The 19,490-nt window shown below is 37.6% G+C and overlaps 1 protein-coding gene across 1 annotated transcript; it reads right to left on the reverse strand.

The window, feature by feature from the left end:
* Positions 1–453: 453 nt before the first annotated feature.
* On the reverse strand, positions 454–18,918 carry kif26bb (kinesin family member 26Bb). Its single transcript, XM_079888662.1, has 15 exons — positions 18,284–18,918; positions 17,750–18,094; positions 16,262–16,636; positions 12,438–12,595; positions 12,146–12,317; positions 10,152–10,349; positions 9,736–9,829; positions 8,250–8,512; positions 6,814–6,994; positions 6,380–6,524; positions 6,081–6,240; positions 3,193–5,911; positions 2,948–3,117; positions 1,536–1,686; positions 454–1,394 (listed from the first exon to the last, which is right to left on the reverse strand). Exons 1-15 carry the CDS (start codon positions 18,332–18,334, stop codon positions 1,195–1,197), a joined length of 5,382 nt encoding a protein of 1,793 aa, XP_079744788.1. The 5' UTR covers positions 18,335–18,918; the 3' UTR covers positions 454–1,194.
* Between the last annotated feature and the right edge of the window lie 572 nt (positions 18,919–19,490).

Genomic DNA, 19,490 nt, shown 5'->3' on the forward strand with positions numbered 1-19,490 from the left:
CATCATATCCAAGAATATTCCAAATATTTTCAGAAGTCTTTCCCTAATATAAATAAACTATGAGAGCAAACATGAAATGGACGTTAGAATATAGGAATTGGAGCAGAAAGTAAACACAACCCTTGAAATGTGCAGTCATTATGGTGGCTTGCTGTGGTCTGTAATGTCTCTGACTTCATATTAGGGTAGGTTTTATCATATTGTACCATATCTGAGTGAACTCTTAAGGGGCTGCACTTCATCTCAGCCAGTAATGGGCCTATGTGTTGTGACAGCGGGATGAGCTGAACATTTGACTCATTACAATGCATCTGAATGTGAACAACACAAAACATGCACAGTTTTCAATATCTATTAATGTTTTATAAAAAAAGAATTGTCATATTTCTCATCTGATGATTACAGTGGGTATTAAACATGTAAATAAATTGACACAATTTCAGTAAAAGCATTTATATGCATAACAAGTTTTTATTAGCGCATACACGGATTAAAGACCTTAACAATAAAACTTTCAAATTATTTGCTCTTACAGCAACAAAATAGACACTGGGTGTTAAAAAATTAGATATAATAACTCTCAATAATTTTTTTTTACCTCCAAAATTAATTTTATTTCACACTTGTAAATTTGAAAAAGTAGTGAGTAACGTATCCCAACTTTTAAAATTGTGATATTAAGCCCAAAAGTATATTGTGTGAAACAATAAGGTGCGAGAATATTACAGTAAGTTGTTTAACAACACATAACAAATCATAAAATAATGCTTAGGAGAGAAACAGATGAATTCATTTCCACAGATAGACAAGCAGTTATATTACAGGTCATCTCATATAGGCTACTTAAGGTTAGGGTTAACCTAGCAAATATGCCAGTAGGAAAGTTAACAAATGTACAAAGGGAAATCTTTAATCCTGACTACCCAGAATTAAAGCCTGAACAGTGGAAAAACAAGGAATAATCTAGGATTTCAAGTAATACTGCAGTCTAATATGTTGTTTTGATCCCTCCCAATGCTAAAGCTAACAACAAACATTTACAGCAAATTAGATTTCAAGTATGCCCGATCAGCACCAGCGGAAGCTTCCGTATAATGTGATGATTTTGAGATGCTTTAGAGGCATGGATTTGCATATCATTTCATACAGTATGTTGCATAACAGGTACAAGTGATCATTTAAAATCTTGGCATGCTATATTCCTACAAACACTGAATGATCTACAGTGGGCCGATGCCGCCACTTTCGTCTGCACTTGGGTGTAACATCAAAGCTGGTGACCATCAAGACATGTGCTTTACAGAGGTTAACATGACGCTCTAGCCGTTCAGTGACCATCTCCAAAGCCTCTAAGTGCTCCAGGGAGTCTACCTCAAACGTTTGCCATAAGTCAACTGCAAAATACATCACACAAATAGCATTATAATTATTGATAAGACAGGAGTTCAAGCAGAACCATAAACAACCCTACAGTTTTCTATCCTGCAGTGCTTAATATTAGGTAATACACATAAGCAAATATTTTTAACCCTTACATTCACGGGTCCATTTTCCTTGGTCCACCATCAGATGATGCTTGGCATGTTCCAGCTCCCTCTTGAGAGCATTATACTTGAGTCTCACCTCTGCTATTCTCTGCTGTCGATGCTCCAGGAATTTCAGCTTTGCACTAAAGAGGACTATACCCTGGAAACGTGGATTACAAAATGTCAGTTTCCCTCCAAACAAAATGTGAGAGATCTGAGATTAGCATTTAGCCTTCCATCACACCACAGGTTTTTATACTAATGTACTATTACAGTTTTTCTATAACAGACAAAATCAAACACTGTATGCAGCTAAGTTATCTTGAGTCTAAATCAAATATTGCCTTTAAATAACCCACAAAAACCACCAAATACACAGATACACTGAATTACACACTGTGAGATTTATTTAAAACAATACGGCCATGGTCGTTTACTACAGTGAATGAGCAGCTATACATTTTAAACTCTGCAACATAATAGTACTACATAAATTAAAGTGAATATTCACGTAAAAAAGCAATTCCTGAACATACAGTTTTGGTTTTGTGATTACAATATTGTTTTGATAAAATGAATCATCATTTGAGGAACAGCATCTTTGCTACTATGGAAAAACATTGTATATACAACATTGTAAAATTTTCCTGAATGTGTACAGTACATTGTTAAGTGAAAACTGTAAAAATATACATTTGTAAAACAAAATGACAAAATATTTCCCAAATATTCAACAAAGAGTTGCATATTTTTCAGTAATAGAAAAAAAACAAACCAGGATGTATAAAGATTGCAAAATCACATTTACTCTGAATCAGTATCTGGTCTCTAATTTGTGTCAGAGTAAAAAAAAGAAAAAAAAAAGAAATAAGAAACAGATTTGCAGCTTGTGTGAAACGGGAATAATGTTTAAAGTTTGTACAAATTAGTCTTAAGGCTGGAATACACTATAAAATCTGAACAGATTTCGGTACTTTCACATGGTTCTGAACACAACTCATGTTGCTAGAAGACGCATGACAAATGAAAACTTGTTCTAAAAACGGACATGTTTGATATCCTCTGATTGGATGGAATCCTATCCAATCCAATGCACATCACACACTACACGATTTTCTGTGAAATTAGTCAACAAAATCTGCAGATTGCCTCTGACTTTCGCCAACTAATGCCGACTCCTCCAGACTGCAAATCGGGGAAAAAACCTGGGCCAAAGTCATGTAGGGTATTCCAGCCTTCACTTTTAGAAAACGGTGTTGCAAGTCAGGATACCTTGCTAAAGAACAGATTTTCATGTCTAAGCAATTGAGTCAAGCGCTACCAATTTAACGGACCATACAACAATACTAGCAGTTTGTGAATGAAATACAAAGCAGACAGACAGACAGACAATTTTTTCATTGACACATTTTGAACCTCACCTTGTTCCCTGCCCCACCTCTCTTCTGTACGCCATCTACATTATCAATCTCATAGACTTTAATTTCATAAGATTCAGAAACACCCCGATCCACCCGGTGCATTTTGGGCCCACTGAAGGATCTCTTCAGTGACTGAAGGTTGTCTTGAGATGGGCGTCTTATACTGGACCCTGTGGATAAAGACAACACAGTGAAAACCATGTTGTTTTTTATGCTAGAATACACTGAATTAGAAAATTCCTTACCTATGTTGGTTCTTTTCTTGGTACTTCTCGCCCCTTTAGCAGCACCGAGTGAGCAGCTCTGATCGCTGATGGAGTTGTGCGTTGAACTGCTGCTAATTGTAGCCTCACTGTCTCTTAGCATGCTTTCATAGCCACTACTGACCATACTGCTTCTGTTATAGAGTAAAGCTGTTTTACACATGGCAGGAGGCAGCTCTCCACTGAGAACACTGGTGGTGTCGCTGGCATGGCCGCTGCAGTGGTATGGTGACCGCGGAGCTGTGATCCGACTGTACGGGGATGGCAACGTGTGAACGAAAGGTTTCATCGCTCCCAGTTCCTCACTTTCATCTAAATCAGACCCACCTTGACTAAAAGCGGAAAGAGAGTCTCTACTGCTTCTTAAAAGTTCAACTCTTCCTTTCCGGACTGCACCGGGCGACTTCAAACCACTGTTGTCCTGACTTCGGGATAGGGAGTGTGTTGACCAGAAGCTTTGGGTGACAGGTGCTCCGTTAGGAGAAAAGCTTGAGCTCCTGTTGATCGAGTGTCTAGTGGGTTTGGGGGACAAGTTTGGCATCTTCTGGATCTTTGAACTGGGCATGAATTTATTAACAGCTGCTGTCTTAGAGTGACCATTTTTGGATGGCCGGGATGCATCGTTGGCATCATGCATGGGGAAGAACTGTGGAACCCTCCCAAGACTCTGACTAGCTCGACACCTTACAAAGTCCTCAAAGTCTTCTTTAAAACCAAGTGGGCTGGGTTGAGCTGGAAAATATTGTTCATCTAAAAGGCCTTTAGGAGCCATATCGATGAAAGCAGTCTCCTCAAGGTACTTGCTTTTAAGTCTTGGTGAGCTAGAATTACCTTTCAAGCTTCCTGTTGAGTTCCCGATATTACTCTCGTCCCAAGTTTGGCTCCTGCCGGATAATGCTTTCAGTTTTGCATTAAATAACTTGCTGCTCTCTTCAAAATGAGATTTCGTGTTGGTCTTAGTTTCAGTAGCCTGGTTTAGCATTGCACTTCTGGCTATTGCAGACTCTTCTTTTGTTTCTTTCCTTTTCAGGGTGGGACTGTTTGTGTATGTTGATGGCACATTGTCTTTGTTCCACTCCACAAGTCCGTCTTTCTTGGCATGTTGTTTCTTCTCAAGAGTTTCTTTTGAATTACATGGGTTCTTGTGTTCTGTGTTCATTTGTGGGCCATTCTTCATGTCTTTCTTTTTGTTTTGGCACAGCCAGCTCTGCTCGGGTGTAATTTCACAAGCATTTTGTCTGGACTTCAAGACTTCACGGTGAGGGTCAAGTTTAGCATTGGCTCCTCTAGGTATCTCCTTCACATCTTCTGTCAGCGGCACGTCAGACCAACTATCATGCTGCGGCAGGTCTTTTGAATCAATGAAGCCGCTTACCTTGTCAATATGTGGATTGATTTTTGTGTGTCGTACAGCTGCATCAGATGAGGTCATGGAGACTTCATTCTCTGAAGTTTTTGCATTAGAGGTGCTATAAAAACTTGCTGTTTGTTCTTCACCTATGCTGCCGATAATCCTTACAGACTGACTTCCTGGCGTTAAAGCCTGGAGAGAGTGAGACTCATGAATACTTAATATTTTTGCCTTTCCTTGCTCAGTGGCCCCATTTATTGTTACCTCCTCAACCACGGTATAAACAAGCTCATCATGTCCATTAAGATCGAGCGGCTGCTGAACGGTCACGGTAATGGTGGCCCTCATCTCTCGCTGGTTCTTTGCTGTACAATGTGAAACATCTCCATTCAAAGAGGCAGAAACAGCCGGTGGGGAGTTCAAACTGGAAGATAGGGATGATGAAAAAGAAGAGGACGAGGTAGATCTCGGAGAACTCTTGCCGACAGGAGAAATTCGTGTCTCAGGTTGCATTGTGAAATCTGATAAACTTATCTTTCCTTGGTCTTCTAATTTCAGAGATAGTGAAGTGGGCATCATGTCCATTTTTTTATTATAAAGCTTATATTTGCCTGGAGATTGGCCAGACAGCATAGGATCACTTGGTTTGACTACATCTAGCTGTGGTGGACATGTATGAATAATCTGTGAATTGGAAGTACTTGGAATTTCCTCACTGTTGTGAATGATGGCAAATGTTTTTGATAAGTTTCCTTGTTTGGTACTATCATATTCCCTTTTGCTTGATGCTTGGATGTCCAATGAATTAGACTTCTTTTCAGTTTGGCTTAAGTGAGGTGCTTTATTCATAGTGTTCATTTCCGGATCTTTGCATAGATCCAACTCTGTTCCGTCTATGTTTCCCAGTCGATTCTGGAGTTCTGCAAATGTGTTGCACTTCAGACACTCAAACTCTGATTTATCTTGCAATATTGTTGGTGTTAACTCTTCTCTAGTCTTTTCTTTTGATATCTGCTTCATGCGATTGGCAATTGGTGGAGAGATTTCACAAAACTTCATCAACGAGAGCTTCTTGGACTCTAATTTGCTCTTGAGTAAGGATGGAATAATAGGCAAAACCTCTCTGCTTCTATTTGTAACCTCTTTATCTAGGAGGCCAGAAGGATCAACAGAGAAAATGGTATCACAGGACTTGTCACTCCCAGGGTAAAATGCTGGATCACTAGAGAAACCAGGAGAGGAGAGATCTTGATCCAGTGTTCCTGTAGATTGGAATCTCAGCTTGGTGGAATTATTAACTTTCCTCTCATTGCCTAAGCTTCTTCCCCCGGGCGAGCTTGAGGAAGACTTCTGAAAAAAAAAAAAAAAAAAATGTAAAAATGTACAACTCTGCCTAAATTCACATCACTTGAAAACTGGAGAACACTTGCATAATAATAAATATATTTAATAGTTAGATTATTAAATTATAGTTAAAATAAAATAAAATAAAATAAAATTTCTTAATATAAAAGCATACCCTTGTCTTCTTTTTCTGCCTTCGCATTCGAGACACAGTCTGCATTGTACAGAGGCTTTCTGTAATGTCTTCAGACGAGGTGGATATATGGGCAATAATTGTTGTGGAGCAGTTGACATTGCTCAGAGAGTCTTGCAGGAGCATGGCTAATTTACTTTCCCTGTTTTGAACAAATTATCACTGGTAATTAAATACATTTATTTAGTTACTTAAATACATTTATTTAATTAAATCACTCTGCTTTATGTTCATATACTATTAGTAAATTACTTTTATAATTGAGATATACACAAACGTACCTATTAGGGACATGTTTATGTCTATTGAGATTGGCTGTGATAAAGTTTCCAAGCTCAGCAAGGCAGACTCCACAGTTGCTTTCACCCCTCTCCCCCACACAGCTCCCTAAATCGATCAGGCTCAGCTTGCTTTGATCCACATTCACTGAGGAAAATATATATTTTATTAATACAAGAAATTAAACAAATAATATTAAAGAAGCAACAAATGTACTGAAAAAGATCATATCATGAATGCAAAACCATCTATTTTATTATGCTGAAAATAGAAAAAAGTATTCAATTTCACTCTCCTGGGTCAGTATCGCATGAGAAATGTTATCCAATAGGCCTTTGTTTATCAAGTCGAGTTTATCAAGATCTGTACTGAGTATCTGCACATGAACATATTATTGAACAACATATTAGAGACACGAAAAAGCAACTGAACTCACTCCCAGACTTGGTGCTGCTCCCTATGTGCTGTTGGCGAACATGCAGGGTGAAGAACATGTGACAACAGTGTAGCGGTCTCCCTCCACTGTCCAACGTCCCACTGCGAGATGCAATAGCTGCATCTAATAGGAAGGCTGCTCTTTCTGGAGTTGGAGCGTTTAGCACACTGTGGTTGCAGAGCTAGAATCAAGATAACACAATCAAATAAGGAGACTCTCAAGTAAATGGGAATGTCTCAATTAACATATCAATGAGTATGTATTAAATTTGTATTGATTGCTCATGAATATTGATAATATGCCATGCAAAGGGTTATAAACTTCATGCAAAATGAATGTTTTTAAAGGAATATCACAGGTACATGTTTAGCTCAATCAACAGCATTTGTAGCATAATGCTGATTACCACAAAAATGATTTGCACTTGTCCCTTTCTTTTCTTCATAAAAAGCACAAGGGTTACGTTGAGGCACTTACAATGGAAGTGAATGGGGCCAATCCACAAACATCAAAATACTCACTTTTTTAATAGTATAACCACAAGAAGCAAACAATATGTGTAATACTTTGTATTACATGCAATTTAAGAATGTAAGAATTATGCTTTAAAGGTTGTATCAGCAATTTCAGGCCCAAAAAAGGCCCAAACATAAATGATCACATTCATCTAATCTTTCCTAACGATCCGCTAGCTGCCCGCCCAATAAGCAGGCCGTCAAAAAAACGTGTCTCTGTAGGCAGCCTAGGCTCTGAGATCTGCACACAAAAACAATTGGTTTCACCAACCACTCAAAACCAAAATAAATAGTGTTCCAACCAATCACCAACAGGGGGTGGGTGTTGTGAGGTTTTTTTTGTGAGCGCAAAACCTCACAACACCCACCCCCTGGCGGTGATTGGTTGGAACACTGTTTATTTTGGTTTTGAGTGGTTGGTGAAACCAATTGTTTTTGTGAAAACCAAACCAACCTTTGCCTAGGCTGCCTACAAAGACGCGTTTTTTTGACGACCTGCTTATGGGGCGGGCAGCTAGCGGATCGCTAGGAAAGATTAGATGAATGTGATCATTTATGTTTGGGCCTTTTTTGGGCCTGAAATCGCTGATACAACCTTTAAAAATAACAAAAAGTGGCCCCCTTCACTTCCATTATAAGTGCCTACCTTTTTTTAACTTATTTTTTAAAGTAATAATCAACATTATGCCATAAATGCTGTCGATTACACTTAACAACACTTAACCCTGAATATTCCTTCAAATGCTACATATGAGCACTCGCTTGAGGCTTTTCCATCATTCAACTAACATTATAGGGAATTTTTCCATGCAATTGTGCCCTCAGGTTGTCAGGCACTATATTTTGCAAAGCTGCTTTGGAACAATATGTATTGTGAAAAGTGCTGCACAAATAAATAGAAGGTAAAATGAAATGAATTGCCTGTATTCCACAGACGGGGTCCTCTTTGAGGAAAGCATCTGGCTTATATGTCTCCTTGCAGTTGCTTGTGTCAACATCAGAGAGTAAATCCCTAATGGCATTGTTTTCCCCACAGACCTCTACAGCTGACACGGAAACTGAGATGTTTGCCCATGTCTTGTCTTTCTTCCTGTTAATGAGCTTGAAAAGCCAAGAGATAGCACATGGAATGACTCCAAGGCTTTGAGTACAACCATCATGGCCAATCATGGTGTAAGACATTCCTGTAAAAAGATAAAAAGAAAGTGAGAATGCCATTTTTCATAACAGACCATCATTAGACAGAAAAGCCCCCCATAAGGGTTTTGCTAAATAAATCATCATTCGGAATGACAAAAAGCCACAGCTTGCAATATGCTTAAATACATGGTGAATGACTTTACAAACTGGGGTGTAAAATGCGTTGTGGCAATGTCATGACCAATTAAATGTAAAGCACTTTACTGGCAGTCAAGCATGGGCCGGTTTAAAAGATTTATGATGTCTGGCTGGGAGCCAAGGGCCAACATGGAGGCCGGGTAATTCAATCTAGCTAATAGAGAATGATGTCATACTCCAAATGCCATGTAGAGATTGTTGTCATGATTTTGGGAGGATAACAATTAATAACCTTAAAGGTAAATGACCGTGATGACCCACTGTGTAGCCTCTATGTCATCTCTTGAAGGAACAATATTTAATGCATATTCATTGAGAGGCCCCACAAGTCACAAGAAGTGGCAAAAACATGTGAATCTGAACCTTTCTGCATCAACACCATAGGACGAGGAGCTATGGAAGCCCGTTTCTGCCGCAGAGTAAAAAAATTAAAAGGTAATTGTGAAATAAGACAGTCATACTGCAGCAAATATTCGCAGAATGCATTATGAAGATACAAATATGAGAAACAAGGTCACGATCGTGAGATTTAATATCACATTGTGAGATGTATAAATTTGTACTCTGAAGCTTTTTTTTTTTTAGTGTGAGAAATAGTCACATTTACTCTGAGAAAAAAAAAACTCTACAATTAAAACTACAGAGCGTTGATCACAAAACTTAGCACTTAAATATTAACTAAAACATTATTGGGAGATAAATTGACAATTGATAGGTATATGCATTTTATATAAGCAGTCTGTTATACTGTAATTACAAGCTATCAGAATTTCTTTCTGGCCATTTAAATAACAACGACAGCACCAAATTGCATATTTTTGCTCAGTTTGAGCAGTCTGACCTCCTTGTCATTATATCATACTATTTGGGACATAAAGGCCTGGTGTATCAAATATGTTACAAAACAAAACACATTTGCAATTTTTTATTTGTTAGATTTTCTTATATATACACTTACATATATTTTGTCTTAAGGTTCACTAAAAGGATCCATTAAAAATGATTTGTCTGACCATTTCCATATGTCAGGCTTTACAGGATAAAAAAGATTTTAATATAACTCACTTACCCACACTGGTTTGGCCAAAGCTTAGGATGCAACCATCAGCCCCTGCAACCACACACTGAAGCACCTCACACAAGCTGTTCTCACAAACTTCAGCCTGAAAAATAATACACTATTTTTTCTTTTTCTTTTTTACGACAACACTGTTTAATCATTTGACAGTTGAACTGTACAGACATTTCATGTACATTTCAAGGACCTTTTCCCGGGATTTGGCATTATTTAGCCAAAGTGCAATAGAGAAATCAGCTCAATTGATTGCACTGGAGAAGAATATCCAGATATTGAATATCTGCACTCAAGTGACCAAATCTGAAAGTGTTGCAGATGTTTGGATATTATGACTCAGATGGGCTCCAGACATTAGACAGATCAGTTTTCATATCATGAGACAGAAATAACAAAGCAGTGGCCCTGACCTGGGTTGAATCGTGGCCAAAGGCAGCATCAAAGGTGAAGGTCTTTGAGGAGACTGTAGTGCCAGCAGTCTGTCTCTGAGGGGTGAGGGTGGGTACATTCAGCAATGTGATCTGTTTCTTGTGCAGGTCCAGTTTGAAAGAGTAGGACTGGGAGGGGTCTGACTCAGGAACCGAACAGACTCGCAGCATCACTTTGACCTAAAATTGGGGGAAAAACACAAAACAATATACTAAATAGATATTACATATAAATCTAGAATATTTTTAAATCTACAGTTAAAAAGTGCTCAATCCCATAAGGCAAAAATAAATATTGTCAAATATATATATTTTTAAATATAAAATATGGCCAAAATATATTTTGCTTATATATATTTTTTTACATAAATATATGATTCTTAATAAGTTTAAGTTACTTATATCTAATTATACTTATTTTGGCCATCAATATACATTTGTATGTCCAAAATATATTTTTTAAATCAATTTTGCAGATTACCCAAAATGTGTTTTAAGATTGAAAATGTATACTTACTCCTTAAAGTACTTTGTAATATATTTAGCATTTGAATGTTTACTAATAATAATTAGTGATGTCAAATCGATAAAACACGATAATTAAATATAGTGTGTGTGTGTGTGTCTGTGAATACACACACACACACACACACACATTTATATAACATATATTAATATAATAATTTATATACACAGTTACACACACATGTAAACAAAAACTTTTATGTTAGATGTGATTAATCGAATTGACAGCACTAATAATAATAATATATATATAAACATTATTACTTGTTAAGTCCTAAACTAGAGAACAAGAAAGCTAAAACCAACGTGGTCAACATTAAAATCATCAGTGCCATACTTTTACTGAGACAAAAATGTCCTTGCTCCTGAAACTATAACTATAACAGTAATATTTAAGACTTAAAATATTCCGATTTTTAAAGCATGATGTCATTGAACACACAACTAAACCGGGTTTAGGTTAATGCTTTGTCTGATACCTAATGCATTTGTCTAGTGATATTATCTTCTCTGTTCTGAGTCTGTCAAATCATATTTACACGAAATGAATTATTTAAGAACCCATTATCTCTGCTACAGTTGCTGGATGTGCAAAGCTGAGTGCGATCTTGCTACCAGGTGCTACCCTGAGAGCGATAATTTGAAACTCAAGATGAGTCCCATCAGTGTGAACTGTGGAGTGTGAAGTCAGGATGAGCTTACAATTAAACTAAATTGATTTCCCTTCCTCAAGGAGGTGGTGTGATGGAATGGGAAGGCCATTAACATCACTTTCAAAGGTCTTCTCTAAGACCTAAATTTGACTTTATATCTCACAACTGTAATTGTCCGGTAACACTTTAGTTTAGGGTCCAATTCTCACCAGTAACCAGTTGCTTATTAGCATGCATATTACTAGGATTTTGGCTGTTTATTAGAACTTATAAAGAACATATTAATGCCTTATTCTGCATGACCATATTCTACCTCCCCTAATCCTACCCAATACTTAAACTAAAACTACTTTACTAACTATTAATAAGCCGTAATTAGGAGTTTATTGAGGCAAAAATCATTGTTAATAGTTAATAGTTAATTAATAGTAAGAATTGGACCCTTATCTAAAGTGTGACCAATTGTTTTTCTCAAAATTTTGGACTTTATATCTCATAATGTGACATAATATCTCACAATGTACTTTACATCTCACAAAATGTACAAACGTTTAAACTTAAACTAATTTTTACTCTCAGGTAGAACACAGGCTTTCATATTTAGACAATCAGTAAAAATCATAAAACAAAATTACTGCACCTCTGTATAATATTATTGTCTCTAATTTATTAGCAAATGAACAGCTACGATAATCTAACAATGCAATGTTACGTAATAATAGAAGCACCCATAAGTTTTGGTGTTTTTTAGTAGCAAAATTAAACAATTAAAGATTTTAGTAAACATTTCAGCCATACCTTCCCCATCCCGGGTGTTTCCTTGCTCTTACTAGCAGCTTGAAAAATATTGGCTGGTACTGGAGGAGGAGACTTCTGCATGAGGCTACTGAAGTTTGTCAGCTGTTGGGAAGCACCACTTTCTGAGAACTGCCTCCCTCTTCTAACCATTACATTCAGCTTTTGTGCAGCCCTGTGGATGTTCAAAGATTTGACAGCGTTTAGCTTAGATGCATGTACATTATCAAAGCATTTTCTACAAATCTCACCTTTTCCAAATCAGAATTAATTTTTTTATTTTCTGGTCTATTACCTGACAAAGAAAGACAAGGCAGCAGAGGTTCCTGAAGGAAGCAGAGACGACATACTGGAAGAACGGGCAGGCTGTGAGGCGCCGTAGTTGCATAGTGCTGTAGAGGTCACATTCTCCTTCTCAAACACCTTTCCTGAATGTAAAGGACTCTGGGAGGACTGAGAAAGAATCATCTTCACTGACATTGTCAAGCTCAGTAACTACAATAGGTTTTCATGCTTGAGTGTCCAAAAAACATAATATATTTTTCACATATTTTACATAGTTGCAGCACCTCTCTTCCCAGTCTGTCAGTAACACTCAGTTTAGTTTCTCTCTCTATGAAGCCCCTCCTTCTGAACAGCGCAATGTGTTCTGATTGGTTGACTGGACCAGTGTGTTGTGATTGGTCAACTGCTTCAAGGTGTTTCAGAAATGTCACGCCCCTTACCATAACAGCAAGTTTTAACACAGAACTAATGCAACTCAACCAGGCCTAGTCCCCTTTATTTGCGTAAACCTTGGGTAGGAATTATTTAGAGAAATATTGCTACGTGCGTTCCCGGAAGAAATCAATCGCAGTGTTTCAGGGACTTATTCATAAATAACTCCCTTTGGAGTGCTTTGTAACTTTTCAGACCTTTTTCATGCTCAAACAGCAACATTACACACCAGGCCCGGCTGTAGAATGAAATGACTGAGGGGGCATGTGAAATTGTTAAGGGGGCTTAACTTTATACCATCAATGAACAATACACACTGATAACTTGCTTAGTAAAAAAGATAAGCCAGCGTCATTTATTATGCATATATTAACCCTTTCACGCTTAATTTTAATATTCTAACTGACTCCCCATAGTAAATTTTTTCAAGGCTGTTATTTTAGAACGTTCCCCCTTAATGTTTCCATGGCGACGCGTCATATTTGTCACGTGACACATCGCAGCTACAATAACACTGACAGATGTATCGCTTTTATTTCCTTTTCCCTTTTTTTATTCAAAATATTCACAAACTTGCTTACCATGTCATCAACTATCTAATATTACGATTCTCAAAAATGTGTATGTGAGTGTGTTTGGTCATTCAAAAACCTTTTTAAATAATCTTGATCTTGATCTATAACGTGAGATGGGCGCCACAATGTGAATGTTTCTTTGCGCCGCAGTTCAGAGAATCCTGTGAGTCATCAGTTTCTCCCGAAATACATGCAAGAAAGTGGCCGGTGTCGGTGAACTGTGAGAAGAATAGAGTAAACTATATAGTTAACGTACTTCCACTATGTTTGTCTGATATGAATAACACACGTCGGCAAATTATATTTGAATATATTGTTATTGCTGCTTCCACAGACATCAGTGTGTATTTTACAAACTCCAAATGTATTGTTTTACTAGTGCTTATGAGTATTTAAATGTCTGAAACCTAAAATAAACATTATGAGGTTGAAAACACTGCTTAGTTGTGATATATGACAGCGCTGAACGCGTCCGACTCTGGCTCAGCGCCAGCCAACGCGCGAAAGCAGTTGAATCTGGCAGTTATGTCGTCGCTGAATATTCTAAATCCCATATATGGGACTGTACCACTCAAAAGGTTAAAGATTTCATTTGTAACCATGAATACAAAAATGAAACTGAGGGGGCACAAATCAGATCTGAGGGGGCAATGCCCCCTTTTGCCCCCTCGTGGCGCCGGGCCTGTTACACACTAAAGAAAGTTTCAAATGGAAAAAAAGGTCCTCTTTAATACAATAAACTGGACAGACAATAAAATTCAGTTAATTCTGTTCTAAATAAATACTAACTAAAGGTCTTCCTGACACTGATTTAAAAATGATGGCTGTGTGAACACTACACCATGAACATGAGTGTGTTTAATGCACTGCAGTCAGACAATATTATTAGGTATTGCCACTACAAGCTGAGTCATATGTGCAGATGAAGTCATGAACCTTCTTATATGTGTATCAGCACACAGGCGACGAATGAGGCTGCAGGCGCTGACAGGACGAGTCATACTTCAGTCCAAAATCTAACCTAATATTCAGACTGAACTGTGCCTATGCTTGAGAAAAGCATTGCTTGCCTGCAGTCATCCACATATCCAGAGTCACTCCCTGCCTTTATGTCTCATCAATGCTTTTATCCAGCCATGCGAAATAGGAGCCCCCTCTTTGCCCCCCTCCATTGGCAGAATGTAACGCCAATTAGCACTGGGAGCAACCCTCGGGCAGAGACGGCAATACTGCCTTAACTGTTATTCTTTCCTCTGTCTCTTCTTTCTTTCTCTCACTTCTCTGTCCTCCAGAGAGAATCTTAGATTTAATTATGTGCGCATCTTATTTCCGCAGTTACGCTTTCCATTAAACCATGCCTGTCAGTGTTGTGTGTTTGCTATTTCAAATAAAATACTACAAAAAGCATCTTGTCTGCTTTTACTTCGAGCAATAATCTTGTTTTTTTTTTTAATTCCACTTCAAGGACAGAGAATTTACCTTGGATATTTGTGTAATGAAATGGAGCTGGACTAATGGACTAGGTCTGCCGTAAAGCTCTCGGTCAGCGTCGCATAAAGATCTGGTACTGAGTGCTTATGGAGCTGTCTGAGATGTTCACTCTCTGCCGCACTTTCATAATGCATTCTCGTTTCATCTGTATTTACGAGCGCTGTGTATGAATATTTCACTGGTCATTAAATATTGCAGCGATATTGATCAAGCTTCTTTTTTTCCTGACGGGCTTCTCTGTGGTATGGATAAAATGTGGGTTTAACCATTAACCAGAAAAGTTCTGTATCTTCTGCATCTGGACATAATCAAGGCTGATTAGAGGGTTGTATAAGATGGCACATATGACGTGTTTTCCTGGTAAGTCCTGGTGGGCAGACATAGCTATGTATATTTAATTGATATCTTACATTATGCACACAGATGGTGTACTGGATATAAAATATGAACAGCAGAGAAAGGGCTTCTTTCTTAAAATTATTTGAAAAAGGAATGCATACATATGCTCACCAAGGCTGCATTTATTGGATCAAAAATACAGTAAAAATAATGTGATATTATTCTATTTGAATATATTTATTTATATGTGACGCAAAGCTGAATTTTCAGCAGCCTTTACTCCAGTTGTGTCACATGATGCTTCAGAAATCATTCTGATATGCTAATTTGATGCTCAAGAAATTGGTAATATTATCAATTTTGAAGTGGTTGTGCTTCTTATTATTCTTATTTTTGCAGAAACCATGATATATTATTTTCTGGATTATTTGAATTGAAATGTCAAAAGCACAGCATTTATTTGACATGTAATTTGTAAAAGTCTTTACTGTTAGTTTTGATCAATTTAATGTGTCATGACTATACAATTGTTTTATGTACAATTGTTTTTATCTAAAACAAAAAACACTTTTGAACTGTAGTCTGTGTTTAGTATTATGAAAGTGTTTCCACCAAAAGTAGTTTCCAAAAAATGGAAATTCTGACATATTTTACTCACTATCACAATGTTTCAAACTTGTATGGTTTTCTTTCTTCTATGGAACACAAAAACTGTTTTAACTGTTTTTGTCTGTACAATAAAACTCATTTGGGTCCAAAACAACACTGGACCCAACCAACCTTCAATGTATGGACAAAAAACACTGAAACATTTTTCAAAATATCTTCTTGTGTATCCCACACAAGAAAGAATGTCATACAGGTTAAGAACGACATAGGCTGATTAAACGATGACAGGATTAACATTTTTGGGCATATCAACCCTTTAAAGACTTAAAGTGTTTGTTTAAACAATAGCAAAAATATGATCAAATACATAAAAAAATGTTTGGCCTACCTTTTGAGCTATTGAATTGATTCCTTTACATGAAGACAGGGGCCACAGGGACTCCAAATGTTGACGTCCTTTAATCCAGTAATCCGGCCCTGCGTTGCCGGGCCTCTGATGGGGGTCTGAGACAACAGATCGGTGGCTTGAGGTTCTGGGGAGCGTTTGTGAGCCTGAGTCAAGGCTTGTGGATGAGATGTTGGCAGTGGTAGGTGGAGCCCATATGGCCCGGTCCTGGGTGAGGATCGTGCGGATAGCCTCCTGCTTCAACTGGCTAAAGTGAGTGGAGCAGACGCCACAGCGTCCGTCCACATTGCCCCAGGCTTCTACAGTACTAGCAGGTGGTTTCATGCTCTCATAAAGATGAATGAAGACTTTAGGATCCTGGGGCACAGAAAGAAAAATGTTGTTGTTGACTTAACTAAACAGATCAAAAACGAGTAAAAATAACAGATTATTAGTGAAAATTGCTTATACAGTACTAATCAAAGTTTACTTATACTGTTTTATCCATAATGAAATGTTAAAAATATATTATTTCAATATTGTAACATTATTTGCAAACCAAAAACCCTTTTGGTGACATGATAAATAGTCACATCCATCTGTCTTATAGGGATGGTTCACCCAAAAACGAAAATTGTGTCATTATTTACTCACCCTCGTGTTGTCCCAAAGTTTCTTTGTTCTGTTGAAGACAAAAGAAGATATTTTGAAGAATGTTGGTAATGAAACAGTTGACGCGCCCCACTGACTTACATAGGGAACAAAATACTATAGAAGTCAATGGCTATCGTCAACTGTCTGGTTACCAACATTCCTCAAAATATTTTCTTTTGTGTTCAGCAGAAGAAACAAACTCATGCAGGTTTGGAACAACATGAAGTTGAGTAAATGATGCCACAATTTTCATTTTTGGGTGAACGATCCCTTTAAAAATCTCATCCCTCCTTTATCCTAAATTCAGTAATTGCTCAAACCATCTTAAATTTCATGAAAAAAGAGGTCACAGATTTTGAGTTTACTTATAAAAAGACAAGAAATGATCCACTAACCTATTTCTCCCCACCACCAAATAAAAAGACACATGCCAGCCGCAAATACATCTCTATCTCAGCTTATCACATTATAGTGTCATTTACTTTATTGTTCTCCTATGTAGGAACTGAGTTTTCATATTCCATCCATTATGCCCCATATTCCAGTGCAATCAGGGCTAGACGAGTGTCACATGAATCTCAGACCAACTGCAAAAGCTAATCGATTTAAACTCGTTTCAAGGGGGGGGGGGGGGGGGTAGCATTCGCCTCATATGTAATTGAAATATGAGACATACTCTGGCTGATGGGGTGGACCGTGGACATACATGCAGCAGTCCACTGGAGATACCACCCAACACAAGGGCATTTGATTCTCAACTAGAAAAGCATAGAAATGCATGGTAGCCTATTCCTTTTTTAAATGCATGCAACTTGATGAGATAAGAAAAATACTTACTTTGGTAGAAAGGTTTCCGTCAATTACTTGTTTAAACGCTTCCCCTTTGAAAATGTTGAAATAAGAGATGCACTTTTTACACAAATGTCCCGTGTCGAATAACGTCTCTCTTTTCGTCCCAGTGGACTTGATGGAGCTGTATTCAGGAGGGTAGCCGTTTAACGATTCTTTGGGCCATTTTGACCGTAAGAGAGTGTGAGTGAGGGGTGTCGGGAGTGAGCCCGCGCACCCTGTCCAAGGTGCTGCATGGGAATCATATGCTGAAGAGCCAGCGCCTTCGGGCGAGGGACGCTCCTTATGCGCTGCATGGCCCCTCAACACGGGACTCATTTTAACGTTGGTCATCTGTGAAATAGATGCAAGCCGTGCTATATTATTTTTTAAGGATAATCAAATTATATAAATATTAATATTTAAACAATTAAATATGAATCAGATTTAGGTATGATGGAATATAACTGACCTAACAAATTATGCATATTACTTATATTCAATCAGGAGGCATGAAGAAGTATAGCCTAGTCACCTACTTACCATAAACCGCTGACTGCCTGTTGTTTCACAATATCCTGTTTGATTCTTCATATTCGCTCAATAAAGCTCCTATCCTTCACAACAAGTTTCCATTCGTTTCAAATAAAAAACTATTGTGTTTCACGAAAAATCTGACTTTACTTGGTTAAAAAAAAGCGTGATGTCCTAGAGGCACATGCAGTGATTTCGCGCACCGCGCCTTTATGTTGTTGGACAACTTGGTGCTCCGGTGAGTAGCAGTGAATATTTGATTTCTATTTACGCATATAGCCTACAAAAAGTCCTTTAATTACACCACCCCCTGCGAGCTGTTATTTAAGTTACCGTTGTTTTTAAAATTCTACTCGTTGTTAACTTTCCTTAGGAAAACTGTGCATGCAAGGCATATGATGAAAAATAGATTTTTATATTCGTCCTTGGGTTGTTGTTGGATTAGGTCTTCATCTTTTTTTGTTCTCCGTTTACAGTACCACCCACTTGTCATTGCTCTAAGGAATAGATCACACTGTTGTGGTTACCGTATGTTAAGATTGATCATGAGATAGCGCCACCCATCGACCAAAATGTAGATCTGCAAACGGCAGTGCTGCCCACATGCGGATTGATTCAAGCCACAAACTTCGGAAATGAGTGGGCTATTTAGTGTATTTGCATCATAGACTGTAAAAAAAATGGGTTAGATGAAAATGCATCGTCACACAGCACAGCACAAGACTTCTGAAAGACTGTGTTGAATTATACAGAACTGAATTTGATCAAGCATTGAATAATTAGTAAAATATTACAGAATTATGTATGAATTTATTTTAGGAAAATATTTTTTTCAGTTTTGTTAAAGGTGTTATTTTTCAACAATTAAAGGTAGGCTATAGTTCACCCAAACATTTAAATTCTGTCATTAATTACTCACCCTCATGTCATTCAAAACCCGTAAGACACAAATGAAAATCTTTTTGATTAAATCTGAGAGATTTCTGTCCCTCCATCAATACGCAACTACCACTTTGACGCTTCAAAAAGTTAGAGATCGTAAAACTAATCCATATTGAGCAATTTAGTCCAACTTTTCTGAAGAGTCGATCACTTTATATTATGAACAGATTTAATTTAGATTTTTATTCACATTTAAACTGATCAGCAGACATAAACAGAAGCTCAAACGAGCTGTGTAGCTAACACACAAGAATGAACCTCATCGGTTCTTGAG

This window comes from Squalius cephalus, assembly GCF_949319135.1.
Source record: "Squalius cephalus genome assembly, chromosome: 12".
NCBI classification, from domain to species: domain Eukaryota; kingdom Metazoa; phylum Chordata; class Actinopteri; order Cypriniformes; family Leuciscidae; genus Squalius; species Squalius cephalus.